At 36.0% G+C, this 23,740-nt stretch overlaps 1 protein-coding gene across 2 annotated transcripts in view; it reads left to right on the top strand.

The window, feature by feature from the left end:
• Nucleotides 1–23,740, top strand: part of LIN9 (lin-9 DREAM MuvB core complex component) — a 108,427-nt gene that overhangs the window by 64,857 nt on the left and 19,830 nt on the right. For both annotated transcript variants that reach the window (XM_067729620.1, XM_067729621.1), the window contains 4 exons: nucleotides 1,397–1,530; nucleotides 3,137–3,256; nucleotides 4,109–4,210; nucleotides 8,008–8,088. In XM_067729620.1, coding sequence (XP_067585721.1) covers nucleotides 1,397–1,530; nucleotides 3,137–3,256; nucleotides 4,109–4,210; nucleotides 8,008–8,088 — 437 coding nt within the window. The remainder of the gene's footprint in view (nucleotides 1–1,396; nucleotides 1,531–3,136; nucleotides 3,257–4,108; nucleotides 4,211–8,007; nucleotides 8,089–23,740) is intronic.

The following is a 23,740-nucleotide window of genomic DNA, read 5'->3' on the forward strand; positions in this document are numbered from 1 at the left end:
TGCTTATCCATTTTAAATATAGCCATGTGTACCTGTCAATCCCAAACTCCCTAACTATCCCTTCCCTCCACCCTTCCCCCCTGGTAAACATAAGAGAATGATATTTTAGTCTTCTACAATTGAGTTTTTATCAGTTGATCCTTTTAAACAGTTTTGCATTGAATATTTGTATTTTATTTAAATGATATCATTGGGACTTTCCTGGCGGTCCAGTGGTTAAGACTCCACATTTCCAATGCAGGGGCACAGGTTCGATCCCTGGTTGGGGAACTAAGATCCCACATGGCACACACTATGGCCAAAAAAAATTAAAAAATAAATACTATTTTTGTGTGTATAAAATGTGTCACTTTGCCTAGTTTAATGCCTTAAATGCTACTGCTCTTATATTTTTCACTCACGCTGGATGTTTGCTTGGATTTTCCTTATGTTACTTCAGACTGGATTTAAATAGTGACACAAGAATTCATCTGTGTGAGGGATCCCCAAGACCACCCCCAGGTTTGGTTTGGTGATTCACTAGAAAGACTCAGAGTACTTGGCAAATAGTTGTACTCATGGCCATGGCTTATCTCAGAAAAGGATATAAAGCAAAATAAGCAAAGGGAAAAGTACGTGGAGCCAAAGTCCAGAGGAAAACAGGTGCAAGCTTCCAAGAGTCCCCTCCCTGTAGTGTCACACAAGACTTGCATAATTCCTTCAGCAGCAAGTTGTAGCAGCACTTGTGAAATGTTATCTACCAGGGAAACTCATTAGAAACTCAATGCCCAAAGTTTTTACAGGGGGCCGGTTACGTAGGCACCTTCTGCCCAACACATACAAGAATTGGAAAGCAGGTAACCACATTGTTTGCACAGCCTAGGCACAGTAAACCACTCTTTCTTAGTATGCGAACAATGGGAACACTCCCAAAATTCAAGTACCCAGAAGTCAACATTATAGGCAACCCTTTCTAAGGTTAGCAGTCTGAAACCTAGTAAATCTTTTCTGCATAGCACCCTTGTCTTTCTTTTTTCTTTTTTTTTTTTTCAGTTGAACTACTAGTGTTTCATTCATGAGTATAATGACTAAATTTGTTGACTTTTTTTTTTTTTTTTGGCAATTCGAGGTTTAAAGCAATGATATGATGTTAAAGTATTTTCCCCTTAGTTTAGTAGATATATGATTTCATTCATATGTCAAATTAGGGATCACCATTTATAGTTTTGTTTTCTGTTTCAAAAAATTTTTTTGTTGTTCCTTTAAGCCTAAAATAAAGTACATGCTTTTTTTGAAACTTTAATAGACAACAGTACTATACTTTCTCCACTTTGAATTACATGCTTGGAGCAGTTTTGTATGTAACAGTTTTTTGTATCTCCTAAATATCATAATGCCTTTTTGTTTCTTTTTTCAGCACGATTACGTGGTGTTCATGATGGTCTGTTCACTGGACAGATAGATGCTGTGGATACTCTTAATGCTACTTATAGAGTAACTTTTGATAGGGCAGGGCTTGGAACTCATACTATCCCTGACTATGAAGTTCTTGTAAGTATTGTTTCATAATACATGTGTTTTATGCCTATTAAATATGTGTTGTAGAGTTTTCTTAGGGGTTGTATTTATGATAGAATCAGAATTTCACGTCACAGAGGAAGAGATCTTTAGGGGTTTCCAGCCCTGCTTACTAGACTCCTGGAGCAGAACTAAAGTCTTCCACATTTTCCAGAAGCTAGCATCTGTCTACCTAATTTAGTGTGACACAACTGATCACTCTTGACTAACTAATCTTAGGGAATAAGCTACACAACACTTTCATTTCAGCTGTTGGTATAGTCCTCTTGCAAAATGACTTTAAAAGTATGTTAACATCTTGCACTTCAAAAAAAAATATATGTATATATATACATATATATATATATTTTTTTTTTTTTTTGCGGTACACGGGCCTCTCACTGTTGTGGCCTCTCCCGCCGTGGAGCACAGGCTCCAGACACGCAGGCTCAGCGGCCATGGCTCACGGGCCCAGCCGCTCCGCAGCATGTGGGATCCTCCCGGACCGGGGCACGAACCCGTGTCCCCTGCATCGGCAGGCAGACTCTCAACCACTGCGCCACCAGGGAAGCCCCTAAAATATATATTTTTATATGTTCCTGTTTTATCCTCAGAGTATGCAGGGTGGTTGTTAATTACCCCCACTTTTTGCATGATGAAATTGAGACCTAAGTATGTTGGGTAATTTATTCAAGGCTTTCAAGCTGGATTCTTGCCCTATTGAGACTGGAATCCACATCGTTTGAACTTCTGATATAGTCCATTAAACTACTGGACCATTATTTCATGATCATGCTTGATTTAGCAATGTCATGGAAATTATATACCTTTCTAATAAGTTAAAATATAAAGGATAAATATAACTCTAATAGTTTTTTTTTAATGAGTAATGAACTTTTTATAACAAAACTGTTTGCCTCTAAGCATTATGGAAATTAAATTGTTCACATTTAGCCTCCCCTTTTTCCATTTCTTTGTTATAAACTTGATTTTTAAGGGTTGTGAACTTACAATTAAAAATCAAAATTACTTTATCTCCTTAGTGCAGAAATAGAAGAATCTTTTTTTTCTGATCTATACTTTTTAAAAAACTGTGACTCTCTGCTTATTGTAAGGGTTTCCTTATCAAATGTACTTTTAGAGAGGAGTAGGAGAGAAAGGAAATTTGGACTAAATGTAGAGCAAGGTATACCAGTCTTAGTTTTTTTCATTAAAGGAGGAAATCTTTAAACCTCCCATTTCAAAAAGAAAAATTACTTTTCTGTTTCATTAATGTAATTTCCTTTATGAGATCACCCAAACATTTCTTCCTGGCCAGATAAGAATTGCCTTTAATTACAGTGGGTAATTATTCAGATAGTCTTTAACACAGAGACAACCAAGGGTGGCCATAGATCACTTTCCTTTCTTTCAATAGATCACTTTCTTCTGTTTTATGAATTCAACCTCTTAGTAACAGAGTAGTATCCATACTCTGACTTAAGTTCTAGCCCTTTGATCTTTGTAGGTTAATATATTTTATGATAAAATAGAACTGTTATAAAGCTAAAATGATTGGTAAAGTTCTTCAAGTTTTGGGGACTATTTTCTTTTCCCAAAGAGTAATGAGCCTCATGAGACGATGCCTATTGCTGCCTTTGGACAAAAACAGCGACCTTCTCGATTTTTTATGACTCCACCACGGTTACATTATACTCCTCCTCTCCAGTCACCAATTACGGTAAGTAATATTTTTTAGATGTCACCAGTAGTTTAAATGATTATTATGAATGAAAACTATGTTCTTATGAAATACACATCTATTACAATAACTTCAGGAGGTGCCCACATTATTTTGAGTTATCAGATATTAAATAAAAAGTTAATAAAGTAAATAAAATAGTTGCTTCAACTCTGGAAATATTTTCCTTTTTGTAGAATTTTTAATAGAGTAGTAATTATAATAGAATTTGTTCTTTATTTAAGAATAAGATACTTCCTTCCTACTGTATAGCACAGAGAACTATATTCAATATCCTGTGATAAACCGTAATGGAAAAGAATATGAAAAAAAAGTATATATATGCATAACTGAATCACTTTGCTGTACAGCAGAAATTAGCACAACATTGTAAATCAACTATACTTCAATAAAATAAATTTTTTAAAAAAAAGGATACTCTGGGACCTCCCTGGTGGCACAGTGGTTAAGAATCCACCTGCCAATGCAGGGGACGCAGGTTCGTTCCCTGGTCCGGGAAGATCCCACACGCCACGGAGCACCTAAGCCCGTGCATCACAACTACTGAGCCTGCGCTCTAGAGCTGGCAAGCCACAACTACTGAGCGCACGTGCCACAACTACTGAAGCCCGTGCACCTAGGGCCTGTGCTCCGCAGCAAGAGAAGCCACCACAATGAGAAGCCTGCACACCACAACGAAGAGCAACCCCCGCTCGCCGCAACTAGAGAAGGCCTGCACGCAGCAACGAAGACCCAACACAGCCAAAAATAAATAAATTAATTAATTAGTTAAAAAATAGATACTTCCTTTTGAAAAGTCAATGGTTAAATAATTCCCTTTTATTCCCACAGGATAATGACCCCTTATTAGGACAGTCACCTTGGAGAAGTAAAATTTCTGGCTCTGACACAGAAACGTTAGGTGGTTTTCCAGTAGAGTTCCTTATCCAAGTGGTAAGAATTGCTCTGAATATTTGGTTTATTTGTTAAAAAAAACTCAATGACCTTTGTGTTATTAAAGTTGAAAATTTTTCTAGGACCAAATATTTTTATACTTTTAAAAATCATTGTGTTAGTTTTAAGAACTCTGTTATTTTTCCAACAAGCTTGAAAATAAGTTATAATAGCAAAAAAAGACTTACAGATCTATTTTTGTTGGGCTTTTCTTGGGTTTGGTTCTTATTATTTTTCTGTGTTAAGGACTCTAACCTTCTAGTATATGCTCTGTGAAACTGAATGGTTAACTGTTCATAAATTGTATAAGTATAAAGGTTTTTATTTAGTAATCTCAGTGCATCCTGCCATTACCAGTCACCTCAGCAATTGTGATGTGTTGGCCAGCTCTCTGGTTAGGAGGAACTTTCTTTCTTTTCTGAGACTAGGAATAGCTTTTCATTTGCTAAGTACTTATTGATTAGGCACAAAGAAATCTAAGGCTAAATCGAAACAAGTATAGAATTATTATACAGAACAATTTTCTTGAATAGCCTGACTCTTAAGAATATAATGTGCTGTTGTTTTGAAAATTAGATTAAATAAATTATTTAGTTTGGTTTTTTATCAGTAATTTAATGTTTTATTTTCTTTTTATTTTCTTTTATTTAGTTTGAATCATAGTCTAATAATGTTTGATTTGTTTCTTTTCTTTTTGTTTGAAAAGAAAAACTACTTGGCTTGGGATAGAGTCTTTATAAATAAAAACGTTTATAGCGTAATCCATTAAAATCTTCACAGTGTTACCTTTTACAATTAATGTTATTTTGAGGAAAAGTCTTGTCATTTGTGTGTATGTGTATAGCATTTTTTATTCCTTACTTGTATGTTGTTAATTATCCTTGGAATACAGAATTACACCTTTTAACTTCCAAAGGTAGATAAGATACTTTTATATGAAAAGTTAAAAATATGAAAAGAGCCAAGGCTTATCATTTTCACACATAGGACACTTCTGTTGTAAAGAAATTCTTTCTTTTAAATAGTGGAAGTATAAACAGAGCTAATATGTCATATGTGGGCAAGTGTGTGTAGGGGGAGATGGGGGGAAGAACCAGGGGGTCAGGGAGTGGGAGAGAGGGGCTGGGGGAAGAGAGAGAGAGAGAGAGAGAGAGAGAGAGAGAGAGAGATCCATCGATACACCAGCAGAGGGAGTCAGAGGCTAAATACTAGTACGCTACTTCTAAAGTATTGATGTTTTTATTGATGCTTAGATGTTTGATTGCAGTGCTTAATTTTAACTTCAAAATCTATGTGTAAAAGCCTAGTTAAAACACTGCTTTCATTTTTTAAGCTATCTAGCTGATAAAAATAAAAGTCCTTTTATGTACTTGTCTTTTGTAATATGTAAAGTTTTATGAAACTCAGATTTGCTCTTGTTAATCTGTGAGATATGTTTTTGTCTTTTTCTATTACTGTTTTCTTTCTTATAACAAAATAAACATCATCATTTTTTTGCAAGTTTTATAATTCATAGTTTACAATGAATTTTCTTAGTGAGGAAACATTTTCTTTCCTGGGGTTAGGGATTTTGAGGAATCTAAAAGACTGATCCACTTCTTAGAGAGGACTCAGTTTTGAAAAGAATGAAAAGGAAACAGCATGATTTTCTATCAAAAACAAGCAAGAAGGGACTTCCCTGGTGGCTCAGTGGTTAAGAGTCCGTCTGCCAATGCAGGGGACACGGGTTCGAGCCGTGATCTGGGAAGATCCCACATGCCGCGGAGCAGCTAAGCCCGTGTGCCACAACTACTGAGCCTGTGGTCTAGAGCCCGTGAGCCACAACTACTGAGCCCGTGAGCCACAATTACTGAAGCCTGAGCACCTAGAGCCTGAGCTCCACAACAAAGAGAAGCTACCACAATGAGAAGCCCACACACTGCAACAATGAGTAGCCCGCTCACCACAACTAGAGAAAGCCCACGCACAGCAACGAAGACCCAAGGCAGCCAAAAATTAATTAATTAATTAATTTTTAAAAAAAGAAGAAACACAGAACTGAAAATGGGAGAGAGACTGTTGCCTTCATCCCATCTTTTATTGCTTCTAACTCTGAAGAATCATACAAATTTCCATAAAACCCCAACAACTAGAGACAGGGCACCAGTCCAGAGCTCTGGAGATACTAATGAGGGTCTGTGTGAATAAGTATGTAACATATCTCACCAGGCTCTCCCTCTGCCTATATCAACTTAGGTCAAGTTTTTAGATTTTTTTTAATTATCAAAAGTTTAATGCATATAAAATCAGACAGGGGACTTCCTTGGTGGCACAGTGGTTAATAATCCACCTGTCAATGCAGGGTTCACGGGCTCAAGCCCTGGTCCAGGAAGATCCCACATGCCACAGAGCAGCTAAGCCTGTGCACCACAACTACTGAGCCTGTGCTCTAGAGCCCGTGAGCCACATCTGCTGAGCCCACGTGCCACGACTACTGAAGCCCGTGCACCTAGAGCCCGTGCTCCACAACTAGAGAAGCCACCGCAATGAGAAGCCTGTGCACCGCAACGAAGAGCAACCCCCACTCGCCACAGCTAGAGAAAGCCCGTGTGTAACAACAAAGACCCAACACAGAAATAAATAAAATTAATTAATTAATTAGAAAAGAAAAAAGCAGACAGTTGTATAATGCACCTCTAGGTACCCATTATCTAGCTATAACAGTTATCAACAACTCCTGGCCAGTTCAGTTTCAGCTATACTCCCACCCACATTCTCTGTTTTGAGAAATCAGACGTCATATCATTTATCTGTAAATATTTCGTTATATACCTTTAAGTGGTAAGGGCCCTTTTTTTTTTAAGAGACATAACTATATTATCATTATTACATCTAAAAAGTTAACAAAAAAGTCTTAATATCGTCACATATCCAGTCAGCATTCCAGTTGTCTCTTAAATGTTGACTGTACTTTTTCCCCATTAACTTATTTGTTGAAGAAACTAGATTATTTGTCCATAGAGTCTCCCACAGTCTGGATTTTGCTGACTGAATCCTTGTGATAACATCCAACATATTCTTTTGTCTTTTATATTTCATGTAAATTGCTCATTGAATATAAAGGTTTGATTTGATTTGGGTTTTTTATTTGATTGGTGTACTTGTTTTTATGTGACTACTTTTATGTGTGGTTTTGTGTTCTAATAGGATACCCATATTATTTTATCTCTTTTTTTATATAATGTTGGCTGGTACTAATTATCACTGCGTAGGTCAATTCATTCATTAGGATTGCAAAATGGTGCTATTCTTGTTCTTTGTTTAGTAGCTGAAATAGTTCTATAAGGAAAAACTTCCCCTAATCTATTATTTGGTTACCTAATGGCATATAGTTTGTACAGTATAGGCAGGATAAATACTTGACTCTTTGTCTTTGTTTTCCAGTTTATGAGTATGGTCACTAGTATTCTCCAACAATGGTTAATTTTGTTAAGTATCAGTCTGAACTCATGGATTTTAATGTATTTGTGCTTCAGTTAACTGTAATTATTATTATGATTGGTCCACACATTGTTCCATATTGGACCAGTGAAAGCTTATTCAGGTTGACTCCTTAATCGTTTTGACCTGGTTACAGTGGATTTTAAAATATCTTCTTCTCAGCCAGTCTGACTTATAAAATAGTGTCTGTGCTATATTTATATTGAAACACTAAAATCTGCTAAAATATCTTGGTGAAAACTTAGAAATTTGACATCTACATGATATACTTAAGTGCCTGTGTTTATTCCAAAACATCTCTTCTTCATTGTCTGTAGACCAGATTATCAAAAATTCTCATGATTAAAAAGGAACATATCAAGAAATTAAGGGAAATGAACACAGAAGCAGAAAAACTGGTAAGGATATATTTTTTTCTTTGTTTGTTTGTCTCATTTTAAAATGGTGGGCAGCTTCTATATCTAAAGATTTTAAAATATTTTGTGGAAGAAAACCTTGAGATAAATGTTATTTTTAAATCCTGATTTGCTCTCGCTATCTCTTGTTATACTGAACATACGCTAAGTAAATTAGCAATGCAATACAGTTCATTACCCCAGACCTCCTTATGCCATTGAATAGGATTAATGGATATATATTAGGTTCTTTGACAGTTTGCGTGAGTGTAGAATTCCTAGCATTGGTGCCTCTGACTAAGGAAGTCATATTAGCAGAGGTTATTAAAAGTGATTCAGAATAAATAAATCAGGAAATACATAGGCTGGTATCTTCAGGTTATCTTGATGGAGCTTATATCCTATTTTGTTAATCTAATGAGTACAAAAATATGAATCAATTTTATGCATAGGAGAGAATTATCAGAGTTTCTTAAAATGTAGAAAATACTAAGGAAGTTTTTTAATTGTATTGAAAGTCATAACTTGCTTGTGGATTTATAGGATGGTGAATAGATTTTATCTCAAGTACCATCTCCAATTGATTGAAAATGGTTGCAAGGATGTATGAAAGTAAGAGAGAGCTCAGTGATTGGGCTTGGGGGCCACGGGCTGTAGCTAATTACCAATGTCTGTCATGAATGCAGGAATAGGGAGTTGTCGTAACATTAGTCATCTCTTGTATGGAATGGTGTGAGGGGTAGGTGTGGGTAAATAGCTGGACAAGTAGTTACCTAACTGAATGAGGAACAATCCTTTTAGGATTATGGAATTTTTTAATCTGAACATGACTTTGAATTATCTAATTTGAACCCATCATTTTTATGGAATTGAAAACTGAAGACCAAAGATATCAAGGGATTTTGGACTAAGATTATGCTGCTATTTAGTAGTACAGGTACCAGAACAGGCTTCGTAGTTCCAGTTTAACTCATTTAGGCATGATATAAAACTAGTATTGTCAGATACACAGGCTATCAAAGATTGAAAAAAAATAGCCGTAACATATTGCCATTATATATCCTAAATGTAAAAATATTATGTGTTTGCTTCTTTCCTACTGGACTCTAATTCTTATCTTGGTTTCCATCAGTTCTACTTCTACCCTTTATTCTATGCCTTTTCAATGCTCCCCCACTACATTTCCTCTGATCATTTTATCATCTCTTCCACCTTGATGCATAATCAAATTATTTAACTTTCATATCACTAGCTAGGACTTTTCCCTGTATCTAGGTTTCACACCTTAAAGTACTGGACTTGCCTTAGCCTAGTTAGCGTTACGTACTTTTTAAAAAAGGCCTGTTTTGATGTTGGTTTGACTTCTTGGTATGTGGGATCTCTGTAGAAATCTAACTGGCTTGATAGGCTGTATAATTTATTTATGATTAGAAATAATTACCATTATAAAAATTGAAATACTGTAAAACTATTTAGTTTAGTATATGATATAAATATGTTTTTATGCTTAGCATATGGATTTCTTCTTCTATGCATATACTTTCATATGTTTTGTTTTTTGAAGTACAGTTGATTTACAGTTTTGTCTTAGTTTCAGGTATACAGCATATTGATTTAGTATTTTTGTCAGATTGTATTCCGTTATAGGTTATTACAAGATACTGGGCATAATTCCCAGTGCTATACAGTGTATTCTTGTTGCTTATCTACTTTTTATATGATAATTTGTATCTGTTAATCCCATGTCCCTAATTTATCCCTTTCTGCTTTCCTCTCCCCTTTGGTAACCCCTAGTTTATTTTCTATTTCTGTGAGTCTATTTCTGTTTTGCATACACATTCATTTGTATTGCATTTTAGATTCTACATATAAGTGATATTATACAGTATTTGTCTTCCTCTGTCTGACTTATTTCACTAAGCATAACATTCTCTAGGTCCATCCATGTTTCTGCAAATGGCTTTTTTTCATTGTTTTTTATGACCAACTAATACTCCATTTGTGGAGTATTTACATGCCCACCAATTTACATGCCCACCAACAGTGTATGAGGGTTCCCTTTTCTCCACATCCTCTCTAACATTTGTCTTTTGTAGACTTTTTGATGAAAACTATTCTGACCGGTGTGATGTGATACCTCATTGTGGTTTTGATTTGCATTTCTCTAATAATTAGTGATGTTGAGCATCTTTTCACGTGCCTGTTAGCCAACTGCATGTCTTCTTTGGGAAAATGTCTATTCAGATTCTATGCCCACTTTTGGATTGAATTGTTTGCTTGTTTTTTTTTGATACTGAGTTGTATGAGCTGTTCATATATTTTGGATATGAACCCCTTGTCAGCCGCATCATTTGCCAATATTTTCTTCCATTCCATAGTTCGTCTTTTTCTTTTGTCAGTGGTTTCTTTTGCTATGCAAATCTTTAAGTTTAATTAGGCCCCATTTGTTTATTTTTGCTCTTATTTCTTTCACCTTAGGAGGCTGATCTAAGAAAATATTGCTACAATTTCTGTCAAAGAGTGCTCTGCCTCTGTTCTCTTCTAGGAGTGTTATGGTTTTGGGGCTTACATTTAAACTGTTTTGAGGGTTTGTTTTGTTTTGTTTTGTTTTTGTGTATATGGTGTGAAAGGGAATGTTCTACTCTTACTGTTTTACATGTGGCTGTCCATTTTCCTAGCACCACTTGTTGAAGACACTGTCTTTTCTCCATTGTATAGGCTTACCTCTTTTGTCGTAGATTAATTTATCGCAGGTGCTTGGGTTTATTTCTGGACTGTATTCTGTTCCGTTGATCTATGTGTCTATTTTTGTGCCAATACCATGCAGTTCTGCTTACTATAGTTTAGTATAGTGTGACATCTGGGAGGGTTATACATCCAGCTTTGTTCCTTTTTCTCAGGATTGCTCTGGCAATTAAGGGTCTTTTGTGACTTCATATAAATTTTAGGATAATTTGTTCTAGTTCTGTGAAAAATGTCCTGGGTATTTTGATAGGGATTGCGTTAAATCTATAGATTGATTTGGCTAATATGTCCATTTTAATGTTAATTCTTCCAACCCAGTAGCACGGAATATTTTTCCATTTCTTCGAATCATCTTCCTCAATGTTTTATAGTTTTCAGAGTATAGGTCTTTCACCTCCTTGGTGAAGTTTATTCCTAGAGTTTGTTTGTTTGTTTTTGGTGCAATTTTAAACAGGATTGTTTTTTACTTTCTGATATTTCATTATTAGTATATAGAACCGCAGCATATTTCTGTATATTAGTCTTGTATCCTGCAGCCTTTCTGAATTCATCTATTAGTTCTAATAGTTTTTGGGCCTGTACTTTAGGGTTCTCTATAGAGTATCATGTCATCTGCAGATAATGACAGTTTTAGCTCTTCACTTGCAATTTGTGTACGTTTTATTTCTTTTTGTTTTTGATTGCTGTGTCTAGGACTTCCAGTACTATTTCCTGAATTTAGCAGGAAGGCTTTCAGCATTTCACTTTTGAGTATTATGTTGGCTGTGGGTTTGTCATATATGTTGAGATTTGTTCCCTCTATACCCACTTTGATGAACATTTTTATCATGAATGGATGTTGAATTTCTCAAATGCATTTTCTGTGTCTGTTGAGATAATCATGTGATTTTCATTTTTTGTTTGTTTAAGTGGTATGTCACATTGGCTAATTTGCGTATGTTGAACCATCCTTGTGACCCTGGGATAAATCCAACTTGATCATGGTGTATGATCCATTTTATGCATCATTGGATTAGGTTTGCTTATATTTTGTTGAGGATTTTTGCATCTCTATTAAACAAAGATATTGGCCTGTAATTTTCCTTTTTTGTAGAGTCTTTGTGTGATTTTGGTATCAGGGTAATGGTGGGGCCTCATAAAATGAATTTGGGAGTGTTCCCCCCTCTTCAGATTTTTGGAATAGTTTGAGAAGGATAGGTATAAGTTCTTCTTTACATGTTTGGTTGTCTGGTCCTGGGCTTTTGTTTGCTGGGAGTATTTTAATTGTAGATTCAATTTCACTCCTAGTGATTAGTCTTCACATTATCTGTTTCTTCTTGATTCAGTCTTGGCAAGCTGTATCTTTCTAGATATTTGTCTATGTCATCTAGGTTATCCAGTTTGTTGGCATATAACTATTCATAGTATTCTCTGTCATTTTGTTTGTTTGTTTCTCTGTAGTATTGTGTTTATTTGGGTCCTCTCTCTTTTCTTCTTAGTGAGAGCCTGGCTAAAGTTTATCAATTTTATTTGTCTTTATAAATAACCAGGTCTTGGTTTCATTGATCTTCTCTGTTGATTTTTTGGTCTCTATTTTATTTATTCTCTCTGATCTTTTTTATTTCCTTCCTTCTGCTGACTTTGGACTTTGTTTTTCTTTTTCTAATTCTTTTAGGTGGTACGTTAGGTTGTTTATTTGAGATTTTTCTTATTCTTGAGGAAGGCCTATATCACTATGAACTTCTCTCTTAGAACTATTTTTGCTGTATCCCATAGATTTTGGAAAACTGTGTTTTCATCTTCATTTGTCCTGAGGTATTTTCTAATTTCCTTTTTGATTTCATCATTGACCCTTTTTTTTTTTTTAGTAGCATATTGTTTAGTCTCAGTGTGTTTGTTCTTTCCTGGTTTTCTTTCTGTAGTTCATTTATAGTTTCATACTGTTGTGCTTGGGAGAAATGCTTGATATAATTTCTATCCTCTTACATTTCTTGAGACTTGTTTTGTGACCTAGTATGTGATCTATCCTGGAGAACGTTCCATGTGCCCTTGAAAAGAATGTATATGTATTCTGCTATTTTTGGATGTTATTTCCTGTAGCTATCAATTAAGTCCAACTGGTCTAATGTGTCAATTAAGACTACTGTTTGCCTGTTGATTTTCTGTCTGGATTATCTGTCCATCGATGTAAATGGGGTGTTAAAGTCCCCTACTGTTATTATATTTTTGTCAATTTCTCCCTTTATGTCTGTTAATATTTGCTTTATATATTTAGATGCGCCTATATTAGGTGCATGTATGTTCACAAATGTTATATCCTGTCTTGTTTTGATCCCTTTATCATTGTATAATGCCCTTTGCTACCTTTTGTTATAACCTTTGAAAGTCTATTTTGTCTGATATGAGTATTGCTACCCCTGCTTTCTTGTCATTTTTGTTTGCATGAAATATTTTTTTATCCACTCACTTTCAGTCTGTATGTGTATTTTACCCTGAAGTGAGTTTATTAGGCAGTTTATTGAAGGGTTTTGTTTTGTTTTGTTTTGTTTTGTTTGCGGTACGTGGGCCTCTCACTGTTGTGGCCTCTCCCGTTGCGGAGCACAGGCTCCGGATGCACAGGCTCAGCGGCCATGGCTCACGGGCCCAGCCACTCCACGGCATGTGGGATCCTCCCAGACCGGGACACGAACTCGCGTCCCCTGCATCGGCAGGCGGACTCTCAACCACTGCGCCACCAGGGAGGCCCGGGTTTTGTTTTTTTAATCCAGTCAGCCACGCTGTCTTTTGGAGAGTTTAGTCCGTTGGCATTTAAAGTAATTATTGATAAGTATGTACTCATTGCCATTTTAATCCTTGTTTTCCAGTTGTTTTTGTAGTTCTTCTTCATTCATTTCTTCTTTTTGTTTCTCCTGTACTGGCTTGATGATTTTCTTTTTTAGTATGCTTGAGTTCCTTTCTTTTTGGTTTTTGTGAATCTACTGTAGGTTTTTGATTTGTAGTTACAATGGGGTTCATATATGTTGACCTATAATTATGTCTACTTGCTTTAAACTGATAAACATTTAAGTTCAAACACATTCTGAAAAGTTCTACAGTTTTCACTCCCCTCCTTCATATACATATATATATATATTTTTTTCCCCCACACACACACTGCACGGGTTGTGGGATCTTAGTACCCTGACCAGGGATCAAACCTGGGGCCCTGGCAGTGAGAGCACTGAGTCCTAACCACTGGACCACCAGGGAATTCCCCTTCATATGTTGTTTTTTGATGTCATATTTTACATTCATGCTTATCCCTTTACTGTTTATTGTAGTTATAGTTGCTTTTATAATTTCTTTTTTTTTAATCTAGATACTGTCTTATTTAAGTGATCTTCAATCCTTACTATTTGCCTTTTCTATTGGGATTTCCCCTTTCCTATAGACTGTTAACTTCTTTTCCATTTAGAGAAGACCCTCCAACATTTCTTTTAGGCTAGGTTTAGTAATGGTGAATTCTTTTAGTTTTTGCTTGTCTGAGAAGTTCTTTATCTCTCCTTCTATTCTAAATGATAATCTTGCTGGGTAGAGTGTCCTAGGTTGCAGGGTTTTCCCTGTTAGGACTGAATATATCATGCCACTCCCTTCTGGCCTTCAGAATTTCTGCAGAGAAATCAGTTGATAGGCTTTTAGACATTCCCTTATATATGACTCTGTTTTTCTCTTGCTGCCTTTAGAATTTTCTATTTATCTTTAACTTTTGCCATTTTAATTATGACATGTTTTGGTGTGGGTCTGTTTGGGTTCACCTCATTTGGGGCCCTATGTGCTTCCTGTACCTGGATATCTGTTTACTTCTTTAGATTTGGGAAATTTCCAGCCGTAATTTCTTAAATACAGTTTCTCTCTATCTTCTCCTTCTGAAAACCCCATAATGTGAATGTTGGCACGTTTTATATTATCCCAAAGATCTCACATGTTGCTTTTGTTTTTTTTGTTGTTTGTTTGTTTGTTTTTTGGTTTGTTTATTTTCATTTGTCTTTCTGTCTGCTGTTCTGATTGGGTGATTTCCATTATTCTGTCTTCCAGATCACTTATGTGTTCTTCTGTCATTTAGTCTGCTATTCATTGCTTCTAGAGTGCTTTTATCTCAGGAATTGAATGACCTATTTTTGATTGGGTCTTATTTATAGTTCCTAGTTCCTTGTTAAAATGATCTGTGCTTATAGATCATTTCTCTTAATTCAGTTAGCATTTTTATTACCAAATTTTTTTTTTTTTTTTTTTTGGCCACACCACACAAACTAAGATCCCATTCTTGCAGAATCTTAGTTCCCTTACCAGGGATCGAACCTGGGCCCCTGGCAGTGAGAACGCCAAGTTCTAACCACTGGACCGCCAGGGAATTCCCATATTACCAAATTGTTTAGTTCATTGTCTGATAGACTGATTATCTCTGTTTCATTATTTTTTTTTCAGGGGTTTTCTCTTGCTTTTTCAATTGAGAGTAGTTCCTTTGCCTTTTCATTTTACTTTCTCTGTCTCTGTGAATTTGGGTGAAACGGTTATCTATTGTGGTCTTGAAGGGGTGTTTTTATGTGGGAGTGTCCCTTTGTAGACTGCATGTGCCCAGTGTCTTTGGTTTGAAGGCTAAATTTTATGTGGATGACAGCCACATCTTTCCTGAGGGTGTACTGGCCACTGTCACCTTGATAGGAAGTGTGACTGCTGTTAGAGGAGCTAAAGCCTGCATGCAGAGTGCGAGGCAGAACTTCCTCCCTGCTCAGTGGCCATTGCCACCCTGACAGGTCAGAGTCTGTTTCCGAGTTGCTTTGAAAATTATTTTCTAACAAAAATGAAATTATATCATTATATATTAACTTACCTCAGTCTCTTAAAATTTCTGTATTATACCATAATTTAAATAATCTATTAACTGATATTTATTTCCATGATTATACTAAAATACTGCTACAGTAAATGTCCTTGTCTATATAGTTTTGTGCATTTGTTTGTGTCTATTTGTAAGATAAATTCATGGAGTCAGATCTACCCACCACCAGTCCCTCCCATCAGGAAACTTGCACAAGCCTCTTAGATAGCCTCATCCACCACAGGGCAGAGAGCAGAAGCAAGAAGAACTACAGTCCTGTAGCCTGTGGAACAAAAACCACATTCACAGAAAGATAGACAAGATGAAAAGGCAGAGGGCTATGTACCAGATGAAGGAACAAGCTAAAACCCCAGAAAAACAACTCAATGAAGTGGAGATAGGCAACCTTCCAGAAAAAGAATTCAGAATAATGACAGTGAAGAGGATCCAGGACCTCGGAAAAAGAATGGCAGCAAAGATAGAGAAGATGCAAGAAATGTTTAACGAAGACCTGGAAGAATTAAAGAACAAACAAACAGAGATGAACAATACAATAACTGAAATGAAAACTACACTAGAAGGAATCAACAGCAGAATAACTGAGGCAGAAGAACGGATAAGTGACCTGGAAGACAGAATGGTGGAATTCACTGCTGCAGAACAGAATAAAGAACAAAGAATGAAGAGAAATGAAGACAGCCTAAGAGACCTCTGGGACAACATTAAATGCACCAATATTTGCATTATAGGGGTCCCAGAAGGAGAAGAGAGAGAGAAAGGACCAGAGAAAATACTTGAAGAGATTATAGTCGAAAACTGCCCTAACAAGGGAAAGGAAATAGCCACCGAAGTCTGGGAAGCACAGAGAGTCCCATACAGGATAAACCCAAGGAGAAACACACCGAGACACATAGTAATCAAATTGGCAAAAGTTAAAGACAAAGAAAAATTATGGAAAGCAGCAAGGGAAAAATGACAAATAACATACAAGGGAACTCCCATAAGGTTAACAGCTGCTTTCTCAGCAGAAACTCTACAAGCCAGAAGGGAGTGGCATGATATACTTAAAGTAATGAAAAGGAAGAACCTACAACCAAGATTACTCTACCATGCAAGGATCTCATTCAGATTCGATGGAGAAATCTGAAGCTTTACAGACAAGCAAAAGCTAAGAGGATTCAGCACCACCAACCCAGCTCTACAACAAATGCTAAAGGAACTTCTCTAAGTGGAAAACACAAGAGAAGAAAAGGACCTACAAAAACAAACCCAGAACAATTAAGAAAATGGTCATAGGAACATACGTATGTATAATTATCTCAAACGTGAATGGATTAAATGCTCCAACCAAAAGACACAGGCTTGCTGAATGGATACAAAAACAAGACCCATATATATGCTGTGTACAAGAGACCCACTTCAGACCTAGGCACACATACAAACTGAAAGTGAGGGTATGGAAAAAGATATTCCATGCAAATGGAAATCAAAAGAAAGCTGGAGTAGCTATACTCATATCAGATAAAATAGACTTTAAAATAAAGAATGTTACAAGAGACAAGGAAAGACACTACATAATGATCAAGGGATCAATCCAAGAAGAAGATATAACAATTATAAATATATATGCACACAACATAGGAGCACCTCAATACATAAGGCAACTGCTAACAGCTATAAAAGAGGAAATCGACAGTAACACAATAATAGTGGGAGACTTTAACACCTCACTTAACACCAATGGACAGATCATCCAAAATGAAAATAAATAAGGAAACAGAAGCTTTAAGTGACACAATAGACCAGATAGATTTAATTGATATTTATAGGACATTCCATTCAAAGACAGCAGATTACACTTTCTTCTCAAGTGCGCACAGAGCATTCTCCAGGATAGATCACATCTTGGGTCACAAATCAAGCCTCAGTAAATTTAAGAAAATTGAAATCATATCAAGCATCTTTTCTGAACACAACGCTATGAGATCAGAAATCAATTACAGGGGAAAACACGTAAAAAACACAAACACATGGAGGATAAACAATATGTTACTAAACCAAGAGATCACTGAAGAAATCAAAGAGGAAATCAAAGAATACCTAGAGACAAATGACAATGAAAACACGATGATCCAAAGCCTATGGGATGCAGCAAAAGCAGTTCTAAGAGGGAAGTTTATAGCTATACAAGCCTACCTCAAGAAACAAGAAAAATCTCAAATAAACAATCTAACCTTACACCTAAAGGAACTAGAGAAAGAAGACCAAACAAAACCCAAAGTTAGCAGAAGGAAAGAAATCATAAAGATCAGAGCAGAAATAAATGAAACAGAAACAAAGAAAACAGTAGTAAAGATCAATAAAACTAAAAGCTGGTTCTTTGAGAAGATAAACAAAATTGATAAACCATTAGCCAGACTCATCAAGAAAAAGAGGGAGAGGACTCAAATCAATAAAATTAGAAATGAAAAAGGAGAAGTTACAACAGACACTGCATCCTTTGAAATACAAAGCATCCTAAGATACTACTGCAAGCGACTCTATGACAATAAAATGGGCAACCTGGAAGAAATGAACAAAATTTTAGAAAGGTATAACCTTCCAAGACTGAACCAGGAAGAAATAGAAAATATGAACAGACCAATTACAAGTAATGAAATTGAAACTGTGATTAAAAATCTTCCAACAAACAAAAGTCCAGGACCAGATGGCTTCACAGGTGAATTCTATCAAACATTTAGAGAAGAGCTAACACCCATCCTTCTCAAACTCTTCCAAAAAATTGCAGAGGAAGGAACACTCCCAAACTCATTCTGTGAGGCCACCACCACCCTGATACCAAAACCAGACCAAGATACTACAAAAAAAGAAAATTACAGACCAATATCACTGATGAATATAGATGCAAAAATCCTCAACAAAATACTATCAAACAGAATCCAACAGCACATTAAAAGGATCATACACCATGATCAAGTGGGATTTATCCCAGGGATGCAAGGATTCTTCAATATACGCAGATCAATCAATGTGATACACCATATTAACACACTGAAGAATAAAAATCATATGATCATCTCAATAGATGCAGAAAAAGCTTTTGACAAAATTCAACACCCATTTATGACAAAAACTCTCCAGAAAGTGGGCACAGAGGGAACCTACCTCAACATGATAAAGACCATATATGACAAACCCACAGCAAACATCATTCTCAAAGGTGAACAACTGAAAGCATTTCTCTAAGATCAGGAACAAGACAAGGATGTCCACTCTCACCACTATTATTCAACATAGTTTTGGAAGTCCTAACCTTGGCAATCAGAGAAAAAAAAGAAATAAAAGGAATACAAATTGGAAAAGAAGAAGTAAAACTGTCACTGTTTGCAGATGACATGATACTATACATGGAGAATCCTAAAGATGCCACCAGAAAACTACTAGAGCTAATCAATGAATTTGGTAAAGTTGCAGGATACAAAATTACTGCACAGAAATCTCTTACATTCCTATACACTAATGATGAAAAATCTGAAAGAGAAATTAAGGAAACACTCCCATTTATCACTGCAACAGAAAGAATAAAATACCTAGGAATAAACCTACCTAGGGAGACAAAAGACCTGTATTAGAAAACTATAAGACACTGATGAAAGAAATTAAAAATGATACCAACAGATGGAGAGATATACCATGTTCTTGGATTGGAAGAATCAATACTGTGAAAATGACTCTACTACCCAAAGCAATCTACAGATTCGATGCAATCCCTATCAAATTACCAATGGCATTTTTTACGGAACTACAACAAAAAGTCTTAAAATTTGTATGGAAACACAGAATACCCCAAATAGCCAAAGCAGTCTTCAGGGGAAAAAACGGAGCTGGAGGAATCAGACTCCCTGGCTTCAGACTATATTACAAAGCTACAGTAATCGAGACCATATGGTACTGGCACAAAAACAGAAATATAGATCAATGGAACAAGATAGAAAGCCCAGAGATAAACCCACACCCCTATGGTCAACTAATCTATGAGAAAGGAGTCAAAGAACTACAGTGGAGAAGAGACAGTCTCTTCAATAAGTGGTGCTGGGAAAAGTGGATGGCTACATGTAAAAGAATGAAATTAGAATGCTCCCTAACACCATACACAAAAATAAACTCAAAATGGATTAGAGACCTAAATGTAAGACCAGACACTATAAAACTCTTAGAGGAAAACATAGGAAGAGCACTCTTTGACATAAATCACAGCAAGATCTTTTTTGATCACCTCCTAGAGTAATGGAAATAAAAACAAAAATAAACAAATGGGACCTAATGAAACTTAAACGGTTTTGTCACAGCAAAGGAAACCATAAACAAGACGAAAAGACAACCCTCAGAATGGGAGAAAATATTTGCAAACGAATCAACGGACAAAGGATTAATCCCCAAAATATATAAACAGCTCATGTATCTCAATATTAAAAAAAAACCCAATCCAAAAATGGGCAGAAGACCTAAATAGACATTTCTCCAAAGAAGACATACAGATGGCCACAAAGCCCATGAAAAGCTGCTCAACATCACTAATTATTAGAGAAATGCAAATCAAAACTACAATGAGGTATCACCTCACACCAGTTAGAATGGGCATCATCAGAAAATCTACAAACAACAAATGCTGGAGAGGGTGTGGAGAAAAGGGAACCCTCTTGCACTGTTGGTGGGAATGTAAATTGATACAGCCACTATGGAGAACAGTATGGAGGTTCCTTAAAGAACTAAAAATAGAATTATCATATGATCCAGCAATCCCACTACTGGACATATACCCAGAGAAAACCATAATTCAAAAAAACACATGCATCTCAGTGTTCATTGCAGCACTATTTACTATAGCCAGGTCATGGAAGCAACCTAAATGCCCATTGACAGATGAATGGATAAAGAAGGTGTGGTATGTATTTACAATGGAATATTACTCAGCCATAAAAAGGAATGAAATTGGGTCATTGTTCATATGTGGGTGGATGTAGAGACGTCATACAGAGTGAAGTAAGTCAGAAAGAGAAAAACAAATATCGTATATTAATGCATATATGTGGAACCTAGAAAAATGGTACAGATGAAACAGTTTGCAGGGCAGAAATTGAGACACAGATGTAGAGAACAAACGTATGGACACCAAGGGGGGAAAGCAGCGGGGTGGTGGTGGTGGTGATGTGATGAATTGGGTGATTGGGATGAACATATATACACTGATATGTATAAAATTGATGACTAATAAGAACCTGCTGTATAAAAAAATAAAATAAAATTTAAAAATTAAAAATAGATAAATTCTTAGAAAGTACAATGGCAGGGTCAAAATGTATGAGCATTTTAAAGATGTAATTGTACTTCTGATTTAGGATGGTAGACTGAACATGTGTTTTCTTCCTATCCCTTACAATTCCATGCAAAATAAGAAGTACAAAAAAAAGTAGATAGAATACATGGAAACAGACTGCTTAACAATGTCTGAAAGATTTTTAAAATTTTTCTTATATGTTGTTGGATGAAATAAAAACCTTGGCTAAAAGAGTCTGCATGTTGGAACCCTGAAGAGACTCCAGGCCAATAGTTGCAAATATGATAGAGGAATTCAAAAGTGAGATGCAGTACTTTAAAATGAATTCATTCCATTTCTCTTTCCACATTCCCCTCTTCATCCCAATGACAGAATGTAAATGTGGTATTTACCCAAGTTAAAGGGAGAGAAAGTAACAGACACTTCTCTAAAGAATTTCAGCATACTGCTTGGGAAAAGTTAATGCTGCTTCTGCTTTTGATAATGGTAGACTAGATAATTTGGATTAGTCTTCCTAATCCAGATAGTTGAGAATAGCTATTTCCTCTGTAATAAAATATGAAAATAAGCTGTTTGAAGAAACTGGAGCATTAATAAGGTATTAAAGAATTATAGGGATAGAATCTAGGAAAAGAAGTAAACTCAGAAGGGGGGACCTGTCATTTAGGATTCCTTTTTCCTTAGGGGCTTCTTGCAAGTTGCAGAGAAGGTGGCTGAGAAACTGAGTGGTGTTCTCAAAAGTCTTACAAGGGTGGGGAGGACAAAAATTAGAGTCCAGAGAACTAGCAAGGGTTGAGGGAAGCTGGTGAACCTTCCATGTTCTGGGTTGGAACCCCAAAAGTTTACACTGGCCCAGCTTCAAATAATCTTACCTTTGAAATTGAATTAAGATGATTATGGAACACTAGGACCCCAAGCAGCCCACTAGAAGTAAATATAAATCCTCTTAGAGGAATATAATATCATACTAGACCTGAAATTATTTCTACAGTTTTTAACATACAGTGTCTAATGCTCAATTTTAAATCCCAGACACAATAGGAGACAAGATAACCCTAACAAAAATCAGAAGAAAATATGAACAGTGGGCAAATTACAGAGATTGGTATTTTTAGACATAGATTTTAAATGCTTGTTCTGTTTAAAGAGATGAGACAAAAATGGAGAATTTTAGAAGAGAACTGGAAACAACAACAACAAAAAGGACCAAATGAAACTCTAGATATAAACTACAATAATCAAAATTAAGAACTCAGTTGGGGCTTCCCTGGTGGCTCAGTGGTTGAGAATCTGCCTGCTAGTGCAGTTGACACGGGTTTGAGCCCTGGTCTGGGAGGATCCCACATGCCGCGGAGCAACTAGGCCCGTGAGCCACAACTACTGAGCCTGCGCATCTGGAGCCTGTGCTCCGCAACAAGAGAGGTGGCGATAGAGGCCCGCGCACTGTGATGAATAGTGGCCCCCGCTTGCCGCAACTAGAGAAAGCCCTCTCACAGAAACGAAGACCCAACACAGCAAAAATAAATAAATAAAGTACTAAACTCCTACCCCCAGCATCTTAAAAAAAAAAAAAAAAAAAAAAAAAACTCAGTTGGTAGATATAACCACAGCAGATTAGGAACAGCTGAAGAGAGAACTAGTAATTGAAAACAGATCAGAAGAAAATATCCAGACTTAAGCAAGGAGAGAAAGATGGATAGAAAATTCAGAAGAGAGGATAAGATAAATAAGGGATATAGTGGGGAGTCTAATATGTCTACTAGAGTAACAGAAGGAGAAGAGAATGGGACAGAAGGAATATTTTAAGAGCTGAGAACATTCCAAAACTGTTGAAAGACAACAGGCCACAAATTCAAGAACCCCCATGAATCCTAATGGGATAAATAAAAAGGTAATGACTCCTAGACACATCATAGTAAAACTGCTGAAAACTAAACACAAAGTGAAAAGCATTTAAAGTACCCAGAGTAGAATGGAAGAGAGGAAGTACCTTCAAAAGAGTAACAATTTGTTTGACAGGTGACTTCTCCATAGAAACCACGGAGGATGGAAGAGAATGGAATGACATCTTTATAGGGCAGAAACAAAATTACTGCCAACCTAGTTCTATATCCAGTGAAAATTCCTTTAAGGGTAAAGTTAATATAAGGACATTTGCAGACAAATTATAGAATTTGTTACCAGAATACCTATACTTAAGAAAATAATAAAGGTTTTCTTCAAGCAGGAAAGAAAAACTTATTTTTTTAAGATACTTGAAGTTTCAAAAAGGAATGAAAAACAACAAAAAGGATAAATATGTAGATTAGTCTAAGTGACACCATATAAAATGATAAAATAGTATCTTGTGGCATTTAAAATATAAAGGTTTAAAAGTACAACAGTTGTCTTTTGGTCAGAGTAAGGGGTGTGTATACACATAGACTTTGATAAATCAAGGATGTACATTTTAATCTCTAAGGTACCTATTAAAATAATAGTAAAAGTTGAATAACTACCAAACTAATCAGGGGAAGGTGGGTGAGGGAATGGAACAATAAAATGTTCATTCAGTCTAAGAGAAGGCAAGGAAAGAAAGAAAAAAATGACACCTAACAGGTGGGACATATAGAAGGAAAATAGTAAGATGGTAGATTTAAGTCTAAATATATTGATAAATAGTATTGAGTATAAGTAGACTAAATTTCCTGAATAAAAGGCAAAGATTGCCAGACTGGAGGAAAAATAAAACCCAA

This window comes from Pseudorca crassidens, chromosome 2 (assembly GCF_039906515.1).
Source record: "Pseudorca crassidens isolate mPseCra1 chromosome 2, mPseCra1.hap1, whole genome shotgun sequence".
Taxonomy (NCBI): Eukaryota; Metazoa; Chordata; class Mammalia; order Artiodactyla; family Delphinidae; genus Pseudorca; species Pseudorca crassidens.